The 14,743-nt window shown below is 40.6% G+C and overlaps 1 protein-coding gene across 1 annotated transcript; it reads left to right on the top strand.

The window, feature by feature from the left end:
• The first annotated feature begins 217 nt into the window (after positions 1-217).
• On the top strand, positions 218-6,547 carry mapk12a (mitogen-activated protein kinase 12a). The gene is made up of 12 exons (XM_069705244.1): positions 218-596; positions 1,405-1,534; positions 1,659-1,717; positions 1,853-1,964; positions 2,066-2,095; positions 2,272-2,319; positions 2,571-2,685; positions 3,433-3,504; positions 3,682-3,761; positions 3,945-4,023; positions 4,134-4,307; positions 4,462-6,547. The coding sequence occupies exons 1-12, from the start codon at positions 478-480 to the stop codon at positions 4,527-4,529; spliced, it is 1,086 nt and encodes a 361-aa protein (XP_069561345.1). The 5' UTR covers positions 218-477; the 3' UTR covers positions 4,530-6,547.
• The last annotated feature ends 8,196 nt before the right edge of the window (positions 6,548-14,743 follow it).

Below are 14,743 nucleotides of genomic sequence, written 5' to 3' on the forward strand. Positions count from 1 at the left end.
GACACTACAGTTCTCCTGCTCTGCTTCTTGGATGCATGTCAGTCTGGTATTTCCAAAAAAACACATAGCTGGCTTTGTTTACACCTCTGAGCGTTCATGTCCCAGCAAGCCTCAAATATTTGGCTGCTGTACTCCTGCATAATACTGAGGAATAGAGTCTGTGGTATTTGTCAAAGTCATAGTATTTATTTTTCAAATTGTGCGTTCCTACCAACGCGTTTCAGAGTCATGTTTTAAGTCTGTTCTCGTGTTACTTACGTTACGGTCTCCTCTTCACCTTTAATTCTAGGTCTCCAGCAGGACTCGGGAGTGGCTTTAGGCGACCTCAGGGTGCGCCCTCAGCGGAGCTGCGCAATGATCGAGGGTGAGTGCATAGGTGGGAGCTGGAACAATGGGTGTGTAGCGTAGCGCCGGAAGAGACACAAGAATCAAAGAAAAACCTTTCACGTATGTAGAGTTTGATTTTTAGCTGCTAAGATGACTATGCGAGTCAGACCCGGCTATTACCGCCAGGAAGTGAACAAAACCTCGTGGGAAGTACCGGAGCGGTACCGGGACCTGAGGCAGGTGGGGACCGGGGCGTACGGGACTGTGTGGTAAGTAAGAGCAGCGAAACTGGAATAAGCAATAACTCTTAATAGCACTGCTGGTTGACGTGTGAACAAAGAGGGGCGACGGAACAGATGGTGCCATACAGCCAGCCGCTCGGTGCCACGGCCAAACAAAAGGAAAACTATCTGCGCTCCGCTGAACACACGCTGCTGCACTTCCTTATATGATGGAGACACTTGCACCGATACCTCCGCTTCACCTTCCCCGCAATCATCATGACAACTCCAGTCATCTCTGGGACTATCAGCTAAATTATGAGGAGCGCACTGGTGGTGTAAATCTGCGCTCAGACAAGTTTACTGCAACACAACAAAGAAAAGCTGCTTTTTCAGGCACCTTTGTGCGCCTCGCAGCATGCGCCCCCTTTGTTATCAATGATTAACTCCGGGGGCGGGAAGTACACAGCTCCGAGCGACTCAATACAACTTAATAACACATGAACTACTCTTACAAATTGTGGTCGAATACAAGCTGGAGATTGAGCCGCCTGGTGCAGCCACAAATCATTGCTGGGCTGTGACAGATGAATGAAGGCAGTTACAAGAGAGTGTGCCTGTAGGCCATACACACAAGTGTGGACAATAGTGAATATTCCTAATCAGAATACAAGAAAATAACTTAATTTGCCCACGCAAACCTGAGGATAGGATATAGCCAATTAGTTCCCTGATCACAGGGAACTTTCCGGACTGGATTATTATTTCCTCATACTGATCATGCCAAGGATCAGTTGATGGCCGATGTTTTACATTTTCTCGCACGCCTTCTCATACTGTTTATTCTCTCCTTCAGCTCAGCTGTGGACTCCAGAACAGGAACCAAGGTGGCGATCAAGAAGCTCTACAGACCGTTCCAGTCTGAGATCTTTGCAAAGCGGGCCTACAGGGAGCTGAGGCTTCTCAAACACATGAAACACGAGAATGTGAGCCACAACATGATCACTGCACAACTCTTTCTTTTTCTCTTAGTGCACTTTTCAACTTCGACGACGTGGAATCTACACATTTAAGTTGCTTGACATGTGATATAATTTCCCTGTGCTGCAGGTGATTGGCCTGTTGGATGTCTTTACTGCTGACCTCTCTCTGGACAGATTCTTTGATTTGTAAGTTCCTTCTCTGCTACTCTGACAGCACCAGGGTGATATTATCATGTTCTGTTTGTGCCACAGCTTTCGGCAAAATCGTTTGAAAGCAGCGGCCAGTTGTAAAGAGTTTATAATCATGTCTTCTTTTTCAAGTTATCTGGTGATGCCGTTCATGGGGACAGATCTGGGGAAGCTGATGAAGCTGCAACGGCTGTCAGAAGAAAAGATTCAGTATTTGGTTTATCAGATGCTCAAAGGGCTTAAGGTAGAGTGCTCTACTTTGATCATACAACGTTGCCAATACTTAAATACTTTTGCTTAATTGTTCACTTGATTAAATCCATGTTACATTCCTTTGTTTTACAGTATATTCATTCTGCTGGTATAATTCACAGGGTGAGTTGTATTTTCCACCACGTTTGTATGTTTGAGATTAAATTGTGTTCATACGTTTAATCTTGGCGAAAAGGGATCTGGTGGTTCTTCCATTATGTTGCGCTGTTGCTTGTTTTGTTGGTTTTTTTTGCCACAGACTCAGAATAATCTCACAGTTACAATACGTATTTTTGCAGGACCTCAAACCAGGAAATCTCGCCATCAACCAAGACTGTGAGCTCAAGGTATATCCGTACACACAACCCGAACAAACTCAACCCACTACGTGTATTAGCGTCAAAATCTTTAATTAATGTTGTATTCATATGTACGGTTTAAAGTGGAGTCTATATACACTGATAAAGTCTTGAATTTCATTGCCTCTTGTGTATTTTTCTGAAGTCTTATTGCCAGACTCGTTGCCTCAGCAGGACCTTCATGTGATTTATTTTTTTCTGTTCCTGAGTCTTCTGCGTTTCTTTTCATGTCGTGTCAGATCCTGGACTTCGGTTTAGCTCGGCAGGCAGACAGCGAGATGACGGGGTACGTGGTGACTCGCTGGTACAGAGCCCCGGAGGTCATCCTGAGCTGGATGCACTACACTCAGACCGGTAATGTAGCGCTAATTAAGCAGAAAACACTCTCGTACTGTCATCTTTCATCACTGTGTTGTGTTCGGTGCTCACCATTAGCGCTGAATCCTGGCGTTACTTTATGAAGTAGCAGGAGCTAATTGTTTTAGTGTAGTCGCTTGCTCTTAACTCTGGGCTTCTGCTTGAGCAGGAGGTTTACTGCATTTCCCAGAACGAACTTTACAACCTCCGGAGAACAGGATGAAACCTGTTCTGATGGTTTTAGGTTCAGAATATAAGCAGGAAGAAAAAAAATGGGTTTATCCAGCTGTGCCTTTAATTAGTTTCCATACAAAATGTGGCATGTCCTGCAGCTGCAGTGCATTCTGGGTTAGTCAGTTGAGACAAAAGTATGGCATGTATAATTCTTCAGTGGCAGGTTCTGTGTATGGGTTTGTGAATGGTGAGTCTAGAAAGTGGACAAAACGTTGCAGTAACTTCAGTGTAAATACAAATTTTAAAAACACATTAAAATGCACTTTAAACTGCAAAACAAAGTACATCACATACATTTTAAACCACAATGTTAAGTTTGGTTTTGTGACAAAGATGGAGTGGAGAAAACACCTGCGTTCAATGAAATTATTATCCACTAGGTGGTGCTCTCTTAACACCTGTCTTTTTACTTTTCTTTGGAAGCATGCTTCTCATGTTTCTGATCGCAGGCCTGCAATGTCTGAACAGTCTTTTATGTGTGCTGTTTATTAATTTGTTTCTCTTCCTCAGTGGACATTTGGTCAGTGGGCTGCATCATGGCGGAGATGCAGCAAGGAAAACCTCTTTTTAAAGGCAGCGACCGTATCCTTTTACCACTCTGACCTTCAGACTTTATACAGTTATAAGACAAGAGGAGCGTCGTCTTGTTCTCTGTGAGTTCAGCAGGAAATTCCACATTATTTGCACCTCTTAATCTTAATGAAAGAGCGACACGGCCAATGGAAAAATCACATTTGAACCTTGACCCCTGCTCCTCAGACCTCGACCAGCTGACTGAGATCATGAAGCTCACAGGAACGCCAACTCAGGAATTTGTATCAAAACTGGAATCTGAGGATGTGAGTTCAGAAAAAAAACATTTGAGGGTAGATACACTGATGTGAATTTGTTGTGCACATTTTGGGCACAATATAAAAATCTGTGGGTGTATCCTTATCATAAACACACAGTCCTTGTGTGTCACATTTTATGAATCACATTTTATTGTGTGTGTATTGTCTTCTCTGCATGTCTTCTTTTAGGCCAAAAGCTACATCAAAAGTCTTCCAAAAGTGGAAAAGAAAGACCTTCAGAGGGTTTTTGCCACAACGAATCCACAAGGTAGGACACTCTCATCCCTGTGATTTGATATGTTTTCATTTTGGTAGTCAAACTCAAATATGATTTTCGGTTTTGACTCTTTCCTCCCTCTGTTTTCCGTCCTCCCTAAGCCGTGTCTGTGCTGGAGCGCATGTTATTGCTGGATCCGGAGAGACGGGTAACGGCTGCAGAGGCTCTCACGCTGCCTTTCTTCACTGAGTTTAGAGAACCAGAGGAGGAGACGGAGGCGCAGCCGTACGACCACTCACTAGACAACGCAGACCTGACCCTGGACCAGTGGAAACGTAAGGACAGGGGGAGAAAACAGAGGCGGGCTATCTAAAGAAGCCAAGAAGATCAGTGTTGAGGATGTAATAGAGGGATAAAGAGGGAAAAGAGGCAGACAATGAGAGCTGTTATGTTTTATTGATTAATACCCCGCTGTGCTTCTTTCTTCAGGTCACACCTTCACAGAGATCTTGACTTTCAAGCCTGTTTTGATGGAATCCAAGGAAACCTCTCTGTAAGACACAAAGAGTTGACTGTGCAGGCTGGGACCAGAACAAAATACCACGTCTCTTTATGTTGAGCTCGGCTGGGAAAACCCTTTGATCACAAGGCTTAATGAATGTCCGCCGACCCTGGTCTTTTAGGTGCAAGCTGCTGCAGGATTTGGCTTTGTTGTTATAAAATTCAGATTTCTTTTCTGCATAATTTTGGTCCAGTAGCTCGCTTCCTGAGTCTTAACAACATACCTATCAGCACTTTCCACAGTGTTGAGAATGTTATGCTCGCTCATTTAAAGTCCAGGTCGTAAGTATTTGGACAGCTACACCTTTTTTTGCACTAAAATAATTCTACTTCTATATCAAAGTGCAAAGTCTGACCTTTAACTGAGTAGGTTTACATAATATAAATGTAACTTGTGACAGGTATGACGTGGTCCTTTTCACACATGGTGCCCAAAGATTGGGGGTTCAAAAGTAGTTGGACAGAGACATTATTTAACATTTTGTGGGAGATTCTTTCCCCTTATTAATCCACAGCCTTCAACAGACATGTTGTATCTTCTCTGATAATGTTCTCCTAGGCTTTCACTGAAGCCAACTTATGCTCTTCCTTGTTCTGAGGTCTCTGCCTGTAGTCTGGTCTTCAACAACTAGAATGCAGCTCAGTCACATTTAGATCAGGTGATTGACTCGGCCAGTCGAGGAAAACCTCAGAAAAACATGTACCCTACATCCTGGAGAGCACTTTTGACTTGCTGTGCAGTCATAAATGGGAGGTTCTCCTGTAATTCATGAGACGTGCACTCTGGTCTATGAGGACGTTTGGCATTTTTTTTGGTTTTCTTGTGTACATCTGTTGTACCCAACGGTTGAGTTTGGCAAATCATGGACCTTTGATAATGATTTTTTTTGTTTTATTATTCCCTTTACTCTTTTAATTATACTAAACTCAATCTCAATCTAAGAGGCCATATGTGAACTCGTTTGTGCATGAACTAACTAAAAAAAGACACTCAAACATGCCCAACAAACATTTATTAGCCAAGTGTCCAATTACTGTTGACCCCTTTTTTGAGCAATTTGGGCACTGTGTGCTTAAAGGGCCTCATATCATGCACACTCTTTTATAACTCACAAACTCCTTTCAAATTAAAGACAAGACCTGGTACTCTGATGTAGTATTCATCAATGTATTTCAACCTACTAAAACCGAAGAACAACAATAATGTGTGTAACTGTCCAAATGCTAATAACCTGGACTTCAGACATACTGATTTAAGTCAGGAATAATATTTTTTCATTGGTAATTATGCAATCAATGCATAACATGTACAATAGGTCATATTATTTGAGTTAATCATCAAATTTAAACTTCTGTTTGAATGTAATTTCAGTTAAGAGTGGTACATGTGTTATTTGTAGCATCCATTACTATGTCTACTCTATCCATACTTTACCTACCAGCTGGTAGAAGGTACAAATTGCAAACCGATAATGAAATTCTTTTAGCATCCTGTTGACAATCGTTGTTTAAAAGGAGGCCTCATTTGCACTGGTTTTATACGCATTTAATGGTAATACAGCCAGGACAATTTACCCTGGTGCAACAAAATCCAAATTTAAAATATTAAGAATTACTTCAATTGATGGCAACATTATTGCAATAATGTTTTGTGGACTTCCACTCCGCGACTACTATCTCTGTTTCGAAGTATCTCTGTCTTTAAGAGAACTATTGGGACATTCATATATATGTGTGTTTTTGTGTGTTTGTGTAGTCTACATGTTGGCTCTGACCTTGCTTTTTCTCCCAGTGGCCTTAAAGATCACGACCAAACAAAATTCCTTCCGAGCTGCCGATCACATGAAATTCCTCAGCAGGTTACTGAACAAACATTTATTGCATTTTGATTTTAAAAGCACTAATTATGTTAGATTTAGATAACAGAAGACACATTTTCTCCAGGGATTTGTGAATTAATGTTTTTTAGCACCACTCGTACATTTTTAATAATAAAGATTATTTTCAAAAACTATTCATGTGAATATGCAAATGTTTTTTTCACACAAACAAACCTGTTTAGTGTCTAAACATCTTGGTCCGATGAGTGAAAGCTGTAATACTGCACCTTTAGAATTCTAAATACTGAAGCATGATACACTATTTTACTGGAGTTTTTTTTAAATGTGCTATTCAAAGAAAACAACATTCATACAGCTGTCAAAATAACAATTATATAGTTTTCCTCCATGTCCATACAGTAGTATATCAGCCTCTTAATCGTGTTTTTAAACTCCAGGATTTTCTATATTAACATTAAATTCAAACTGCAAGCAGTCATGTACGGGCCCTCGCACTCCCGCGTGCCGACCGCGTACCCCCGCTTAAAGTTGCTATTTTTGTCTCGTTTCCTGTCTCCAGCAGGGGGCGCTGGCGAGGCGTTTGGCCACGCCCACTCGCAAAACACATCAGATGTATCGTCTCACCACGCCGGATATATGCTACACGTTTCGTGAGGTTTCAAGCATCCTTTGACCTTAAACATCCGACTTTGCCGCATCGTCACGGCGACGCCCATTGACAAAGTCGAACGAATGTCTCAATATATCATTTATTGTTATTGTGACCCGACTTTACATTCATGTGATCAACCAGCTCGACGTAGAATGTGAAAGTATGAAAAGTGTAATTTCCAATATTACCACACAGGGGTCTTCAGGGCAGGGCTGTTACAAAGTAATGAAAAGTAACGAAGTAACGCAAAGTAACGAGTAACACAAAGTAACGCAAAGTAACGAGTAATGCAAAGTAACGCAAAGTAATGCAAAGTAACGAAAAGTAACGAGTAACGCAAAGTTCTTCATATTTTAGACAACATACTAAAGTATTAAGTATTTAAAAAATGTTGGGCTGAAAAAAACCCATCATATGACGTATGTAGTATGACTTTTTGGTTATTTTTGGGTCGATGAAAAAGTTATACTATAGTATGACGGTTTGGACGACATACTATGGTGTGACTTTTTCTTCATATTTTATACAACATACCAAAGTCTTAAGTATTTTTACTTTTTTGGGCCGAAAAAAAACGTCATGACTTTTTGGTGATTTTTGGGTCGATGAAAACGTCATACAATAGTATTTTTTTCATATTTTGGACAACCTTATTTTTCTGTTGAATTTGATTGATGACTTCAAGAAACAAATGTTTAAACGGTCCTGCAGAATGCCTGTTTGCTTTCAGATTCTGCTCGTTCCTCCACATAATTCTCCACTGGTGGGTATTGAATTTAATAAGCTTGTCTTGAGTGAACTCCAGATCCTTGACTCCCCGAGGGCGTCTCCCCAGTGGACGAGCTTCCTTCCTGGGCCTGAGTCCCTACGAACTAAACCCTGGGTGTTGTGTCCTCGCTGCACACACACACACAAACACACACACACACACACACACACACACACACACACACACACACACACACACACACACACACACACACACACACACACACACAGGGTCGGGGTTCTGCTGGATAGTTCACTGAGAAGTCAGAGTTCTGTTCCCGCTGCAGACAGGAAGACAGGAAAGTACATTTTCTTTACCCCTCTACCCCTCCGCTGCAACACGGAGGCACATGGACTACCTCTCTTGTTTGTACTCCCTGTGGTTTATTTTCAGAGTGAGCAGGATTCAAACAGCATATTTCCTGAGACACACATGTATAGAGTTCACACATGTGCTTGCAGACAAACAGATACACCTGGCATGTGCAGTTGAATACACAACATACACATCTATAGCTCCACTCTAGACTGACACTGACTCAAGAGGGAGTACGCGTGGAATGGCAGCAATGCCCAAACACTCATCTGACCCAGGTCACTCTCCTTTCTTAAAGTGGTATGTCAGTTATAACTGTTTATTTTATGTGTCTGGGGGAGGCCATCTCTGTGAATCTCACCATGGTGAGAGCATCAGCACTATTTGCTGGGATTCTTCACCCTGCATGCATCCTCCGAGTTCATTTGGCTCCTTGTGCATGAAAGATTAAACTGTTTTGAACACTGATGAGGTTGGAAACTTTTTCAGTTTGTGTCATTTGTCTCGCAGCAGGAACTCTTGATAGCTGAGGATGTGATAAATGGGAGTCAACGCTGTCACTGAACGAGTAAAATCAGCTCTTTATTTCCTTTCGAGCTCATCAGGATTTATTGGAACGACAGAATATCATAAGTGACCGTGTTTATTCTCCAGATAATTTGGGCTGTCACGTCCTTGCTGGGGGTTAAAATAAACAGATTCAAGGGCTCAGCCGAGATAAATTGATTGGAGTTTTACCGGGAGGTGAAATGAAAACATGTCAGCCCTGTGAATGTCCTTGCCTTTGTCTATTTGTGGGCTTTACACACATTTATATTTTTACATAGTGGGCTATTTGTGTACATGACGTTCGCCGTGTGATGTTTATTTGGTTCCACATGTCATTTTGGATCTGTGTTGCTGCTGCTGTTCTGTGACAAATCTGAAGAGGTCTGTGTTTCCTCATAAATGGCTACGTGTGTCAGGGACGCTCTTTAAAGCCAGACATTCTGGGTGATGGCAGAAACATTTTTAACACGAGTCTCTGTAACTAAACAGCAAGAAAAGATAGCGCCAAATGTGGATTTAGTTTTAAGGTTGCTCATTTTAAAGAGGATACAAAAATATTTTCCACATTTGAAAGAAAGGAAATGATGTTTAATCATTTCACAAGCTCGGCATGTTTGTATGTTTGCTATTTGTTTGCTTTAGTGAATGAATTCTTGTGTTTACAGCTTTCCGGCTTCAGTGTTATTTTGTTTGTGCGTCTGTCCCCAGTGTTTGTTCCACAGGGTGTGTGGAGGTCAAATAAAATCTCCCAACAAAGTGAGTCACGCGGCCCCTGCATACCGTAAGTGAGGGTTTTCTGTCTTTATTTCTGTCTAACTACCTCACAGTTCTCCCCTTAAACCTTCTCCTGTCTTTACACGTGCCCGAGCCCCTACAGTATCACTGCCCTGATCTCTGAGATGTATACAGGCGCACACGTGTCTGGGGTCCTTCAGGAGAAAAGCGGGACCTGCCGGGCAAACTGTAGAGGAAATTCCACAGGCTCACATGGAGCTACTGAACCTACTGTTAACATTGAGGGGGATACTCCAACTCATGTAGGACAGTACAGGAAACGGGTGGATGAAAGTAAAGGAAGAGGAGATGAGGAGAAAGAGATGAAGGGGCCTATCTGTGGGCAGTTTAGTTTACATTAGCTCATTCATTAACCATCTACCCCTTGTTTGAAGACTTCTGTGGAATATGCAATGTAAAGAGCACAGAGTGCAAATCCCTCTCCAAGGACAACTCTCCGTCCATCTGTGATGTGTTGACGTACGTGTTGTAGTGTGTCGTGTTAAGAGAGCTCAGGAGCACTTAAACCCTTCTGTCCCATAAAAGCGATGGGAGGCAGCTGCTTTACTGATACAAAATGATTGTAGTTTGTGCTTAAATAGAAGACAATGTGTCAAATACAGCTTGCTTTCAGAGTTGCAGTGCATCTAATCAGCACATTAAACAACTGTTATTCTTTTTATGTTATGGTGATGGTTAAAGGCACAAATGTTTTCTGTGTTGCTGCATTCAGGTGCAGCTGAGAAGCTTCGGTATCTCAGTCAATAATTGCTCATTGTTTTTGTCCTGGATTTGATTTTCTGCCCTCAGGCTCCTATTTCAATATGAACAGCCCACCTGTGTCAAAATCGTCAATACGCTTAACTGAATTGACCAACATTAACAACTCTGCAAAAATATCGTGTATATATACATAAGATGATAGTTTCTAAAAGATGGTTGTAAGAAAGGTGAGAAAAACATGTTAAAAAAAAATCTTAGTTAAAGTGTATAATGGAATGTGTTGAGTATGAATGTAGACTTAAGTCAAAGTGGATTCAACAAGAGCGAGATAATGGCTTTTATCACATTTATTTACTGTCAATCTACCAAATTATGATGATGAAAATCTTAAAATCCCTTTGAATTTTAGTAATAGACCTTATGGTTAATGGCAATTCACTGCCAAACCTGCCTTACCTTTAATGAAAATTCAATACATGTATGTTTTTAGCAAAAAAAGGAACTACACATTAAAATGTAGGTTATTGCAAGATAATAGTTTTGCCTTCACGCTTTCTTTGACAGCCCCACCAACCTTCATAAATGAGATTGGACAGCCTGTATATGGCCTGGAGGCAAAATTTGATGAAATTTCACTATGCGCAGCCCATTAAGGTTATTACGCTTGAGCTTATGATAGTAGCTGAAGGCAAATCAGGTGAACATTGTTTTTATCAAGTCCCTAGAGGGCACAGCTTAGAGAGATTTTAGTAAGAAAATCAAACAGACACTGTGAAAGCTGTAAACATAGAAAAGAAAGTAGAGTTTAAAATGCAGATTTATAAAATCCCTTTTACTTTTTACTCTTCCCTCAAAGCCATAAAATTGAAATATATTCCTAAAATCAACAAACAAGACTGATTGGGAATATAACAACCTTTACATTTTGTGCAAACAAAGACATTATTTACTCTTCTCACTGCCATTAGCGTTCATAGGACAAATGTGTTTGTCAGGATGAAGGCAGTGATTACACAGTAAACAAATGTGCAATGTAAAACTACTTTAAGAGAAGCTCTTACCCCAAAATCTATCTTCTGAGTATTAAACTCCTGCCCCCCTGCAGGCTTGAAAAGGGACTCTTAATTTTTTTTTTTAGTTTCCTCACAGACAGAAAACAGCAGCTTGAATTAATACTGTTAAAATGCATTCCTACGGTGACAAGCTTTCACCCTGGAAAAAGAAGTATCAAAAAGCCCACAGGAATTTCTCAAACATGTTGTATAATCGTACTTTTCTGCTGTCCATCTGCACACCCAGTACAGTGTGATCATGGCTCTCTGGGTTTCCTTTTGTGGAATCAATAAAGTTGATCTTATCTTATCTTAAAGAGAACCAGAGGCTCAGTTTGTGTGCATGTGTGTGTGCTTGTGATGCCCTGCAGGTGAGCTCACCATGAGGTTCAAAGTAAGCATTACGAAACAGCCTGCTACTACATAACAGTCTGACCAAAGTGAACCTCCGATGATAAATCCTGATAGATTTTACGGTCAAGTGGGCAAGAGACCTCAGCAGAGACTTTTGGGGGGGAGGTGGGGGAGGGGGGGGAGCTTCCCCAGTGTTATCCTTCACTACTGGTGATAAACCAGGTAGGACAAGGGCTCTGTGTGAGTCACGGGTAAGACCGGGCTCAGATGTGAGAGGTCACAGTATATCCCATTGCCTGTGAATCAAGGCGAGCTGCTTCTGTGACTGGATCAAGGCTAGAGTGAACTTGACATGCTGTCCAGAAGGAGCAGGGAACAGAACAGAGGCAGAAACAAAGACAAAGATTGAAGAAATAAGCAACTGTTTGCTTTCAAATTCTCACCTCTTAACCGGGTGTCACAATATTAAACCTGATGTCATCCAGATTGTAATCACTTATCTGCGAGCTGAGTAAATGCCAGATTCCTTCTGCTGTGTTTCCCTTGCTAATAAAATTATACATTGTTTTCCCCTCTGTCTCCGGTTTGAACGAGGTGAAACATGCAGCCTCGGCGAAGGCTGAAAAATAAACAGGCATTATCACACAATGGTGGATGAAAATGTACCCAGAAGTCAAAGCCCTTAAAGTCAGTTATATAAGCCTTCAAAATCTTCTGAGCCTGCCCAGCTTGATGTGTTTAGGGCTGATGATTGCTTTCAGTTGTACGGCCTTACTGGGAGAGTGCTGTGAAACAGAAACCTTCAAATTTTTTCCGTTTACTAAAACCCATCCTCGCTGAATTAAGGAAACTCTCACAGACACACATGCATCAGCGGTATGGCAGAGAACAGAAAAGACCCCCTTTTTTTTTTTTTTTTTTTTTTTTCCAATGGGGGGGTTGATGGTTGGTGGTGAGGAATGTCAGCATCTGTGTTGGGGATATTTTCTGTTTTATGGCTGTTTTCTTGGAGATGCCAGTGAGTGCTGTGGTGAGAGCACAGGCACTGGGCTGCAGTCCCAGTCTCTCTACCTCATGTCTGTCCACGTGGGCAGGAGATACCAAACCAGACATACTTTCTAAATCTAGTCACCACAAGTTAATAAAAAAGACAGTATTATGGTGTTTCCTTTGTGTTGTTCTCAGTGTCTCTGTGTTCCTACAGCGTTCATATTTATGACTCTGCTCGTGTTTATAAATTCTTCTTGTGTTTGTAAATTCTGCTCGTATGACGGGATGCTGGGTATTTGGTTGCTCTATAAATACCCACAGCAGAAGCTTTGTTTTTCTACTGTAAAATAAGTATAAAGGATATTATTGCATGGCACAACACTGATCATGCAATTGCTTTGTAAGCAAACTTTACAGAGGGAGTGAAAGCAGAGGGGCTGATGTGGTGAAAGAGGGGCTTTGACTGATAAAAATAATCTTTGAATTGTGGCTGAATTTTCCACTCCAGGGCCAGACTGTCTCCTGATGTGGGCTGCAGTTCTGGCCGGAGCGAGCCATGTTTCAGAGTGAAGTCTGCCTGGTGGAGTGGATCTTCTCTTGTGTAGGAAAAAAAAAGAAAAGAAAAGAAGGCTGACAGATGAGAGAGGAAGGTGTGTGGCAGATGTGCTGGGTTAAAGATTGACAGGATGTTTATCAGGAATGCTGTGTGGTAACCCCAGTTCCCCACAGCCACTTCATAACTGACCAGTGATAATGTGGTTAAAATGCATCATACTCTAGTGGCCTCTAACTCTCCCTGTCAGGTTGAATATAGCGGGCTAGGGTCGACAGCTAAATTTCTGATGAAGCCACTATATATCTGCCTCATTAAGTCAAATCTGCTTGTTAGAGTAATTATTTCAAACTGTATTTTTCTGATTATATTCTAACAGAATTGTGTTGGAAAAATGCACTCATATTCATTCTTGCAGAGTTATTTGAGAAGAAACTTCTGGCAATGAATAATAATATAAATAATTTTGAGCCAGCAGCCATTTAGCATTCTTTAATTTATTTTAGTTTGGTGCAAAAAAATAAACCAACCTGGCTGTTTCTTAACTTTAAAGGTAAGAAACTCCTACCTGCCAGCATCTGAAGTCACCACATTGAACTGATAGATAGATAGATAGATAGATAGATAGATAGATAGATAGATAGATAGATAGATAGATAGATAGATAGATAGATAGATAGATAGATAGATAGATAGATAGATAGATAGATAGATAGATAGATAGATAGATAGATAGATAGATAGATAGATAGATAGATAGATAGATAGATAGATAGATAGATAGATAGATAGATAGTTAGGTAGGTAGGTAGGTAGGTAGGTAGGTAGGTAGGTAGGTAGGTAGGTAGGTAGGTAGGTAGGTAGGTAGGTAGGTAGGTAGATAGATAGATAGATAGATAGATAGATAGATAGATAGATAGATAGATAGATAGATAGATAGATAGATAGATAGATAGATAGATAGATAGATAGATAGATAGATAGATAGATAGATAGATAGATAGATAGAGACAGACAGACAGACAGACAGACAGACAGACAGACAGACAGACAGACACTTGTTTGCTTCCCTTGGGGAAATTTATGTATCCAGTTGCTCACACATATAAATCTAGGTTTAATGGTTAGTGGTAATAGTATATACAAGAACAGAAGGATTACTAAAAACAACACATCAGTGAATAAATAGATGAATAAAATAAAAAGTACCAATGATAAAAAAAAAAAAGTGCTGCTGATTATTATTGCACTAAGGAACTTAGTCCCTTTATTTGTAAACAAATATATCTTTTTTATTTATAATCTATTTATTTGTTAAATAAATCAATAACAATAAATATTTACCCTTTATTTATACAAGATCTGAAGTATAAAAGTGATCAGTTTTGGTTTTTATAGTGTGCACTGACTACCAGTCTTTGTAAACTAAAATAATATAACCACAAAAAACAGTTTGGTACATCACAGTAAAACCACAATGTGTGGCTTTTACGCCTTGAGCAATATAAAGGTATTGACAAAACAAACATGTTTATACACTTCAGATGTGCGAAGGTGTATTACAGTGTTTTTGTGTGGAGTGGGCCAGAAACAAACAAGTTAAATGTATTTCCCAAAATGTCAAACTATTCCAGGAGA

This window comes from Brachyistius frenatus, unplaced genomic scaffold (genome assembly GCF_029030835.1).
Source record: "Brachyistius frenatus isolate BFR_SWC_R1_liver_20210118 unplaced genomic scaffold, ASM2903083v1 Contig_55, whole genome shotgun sequence".
Classification (NCBI taxonomy): Eukaryota; Metazoa; Chordata; class Actinopteri; family Embiotocidae; genus Brachyistius; species Brachyistius frenatus.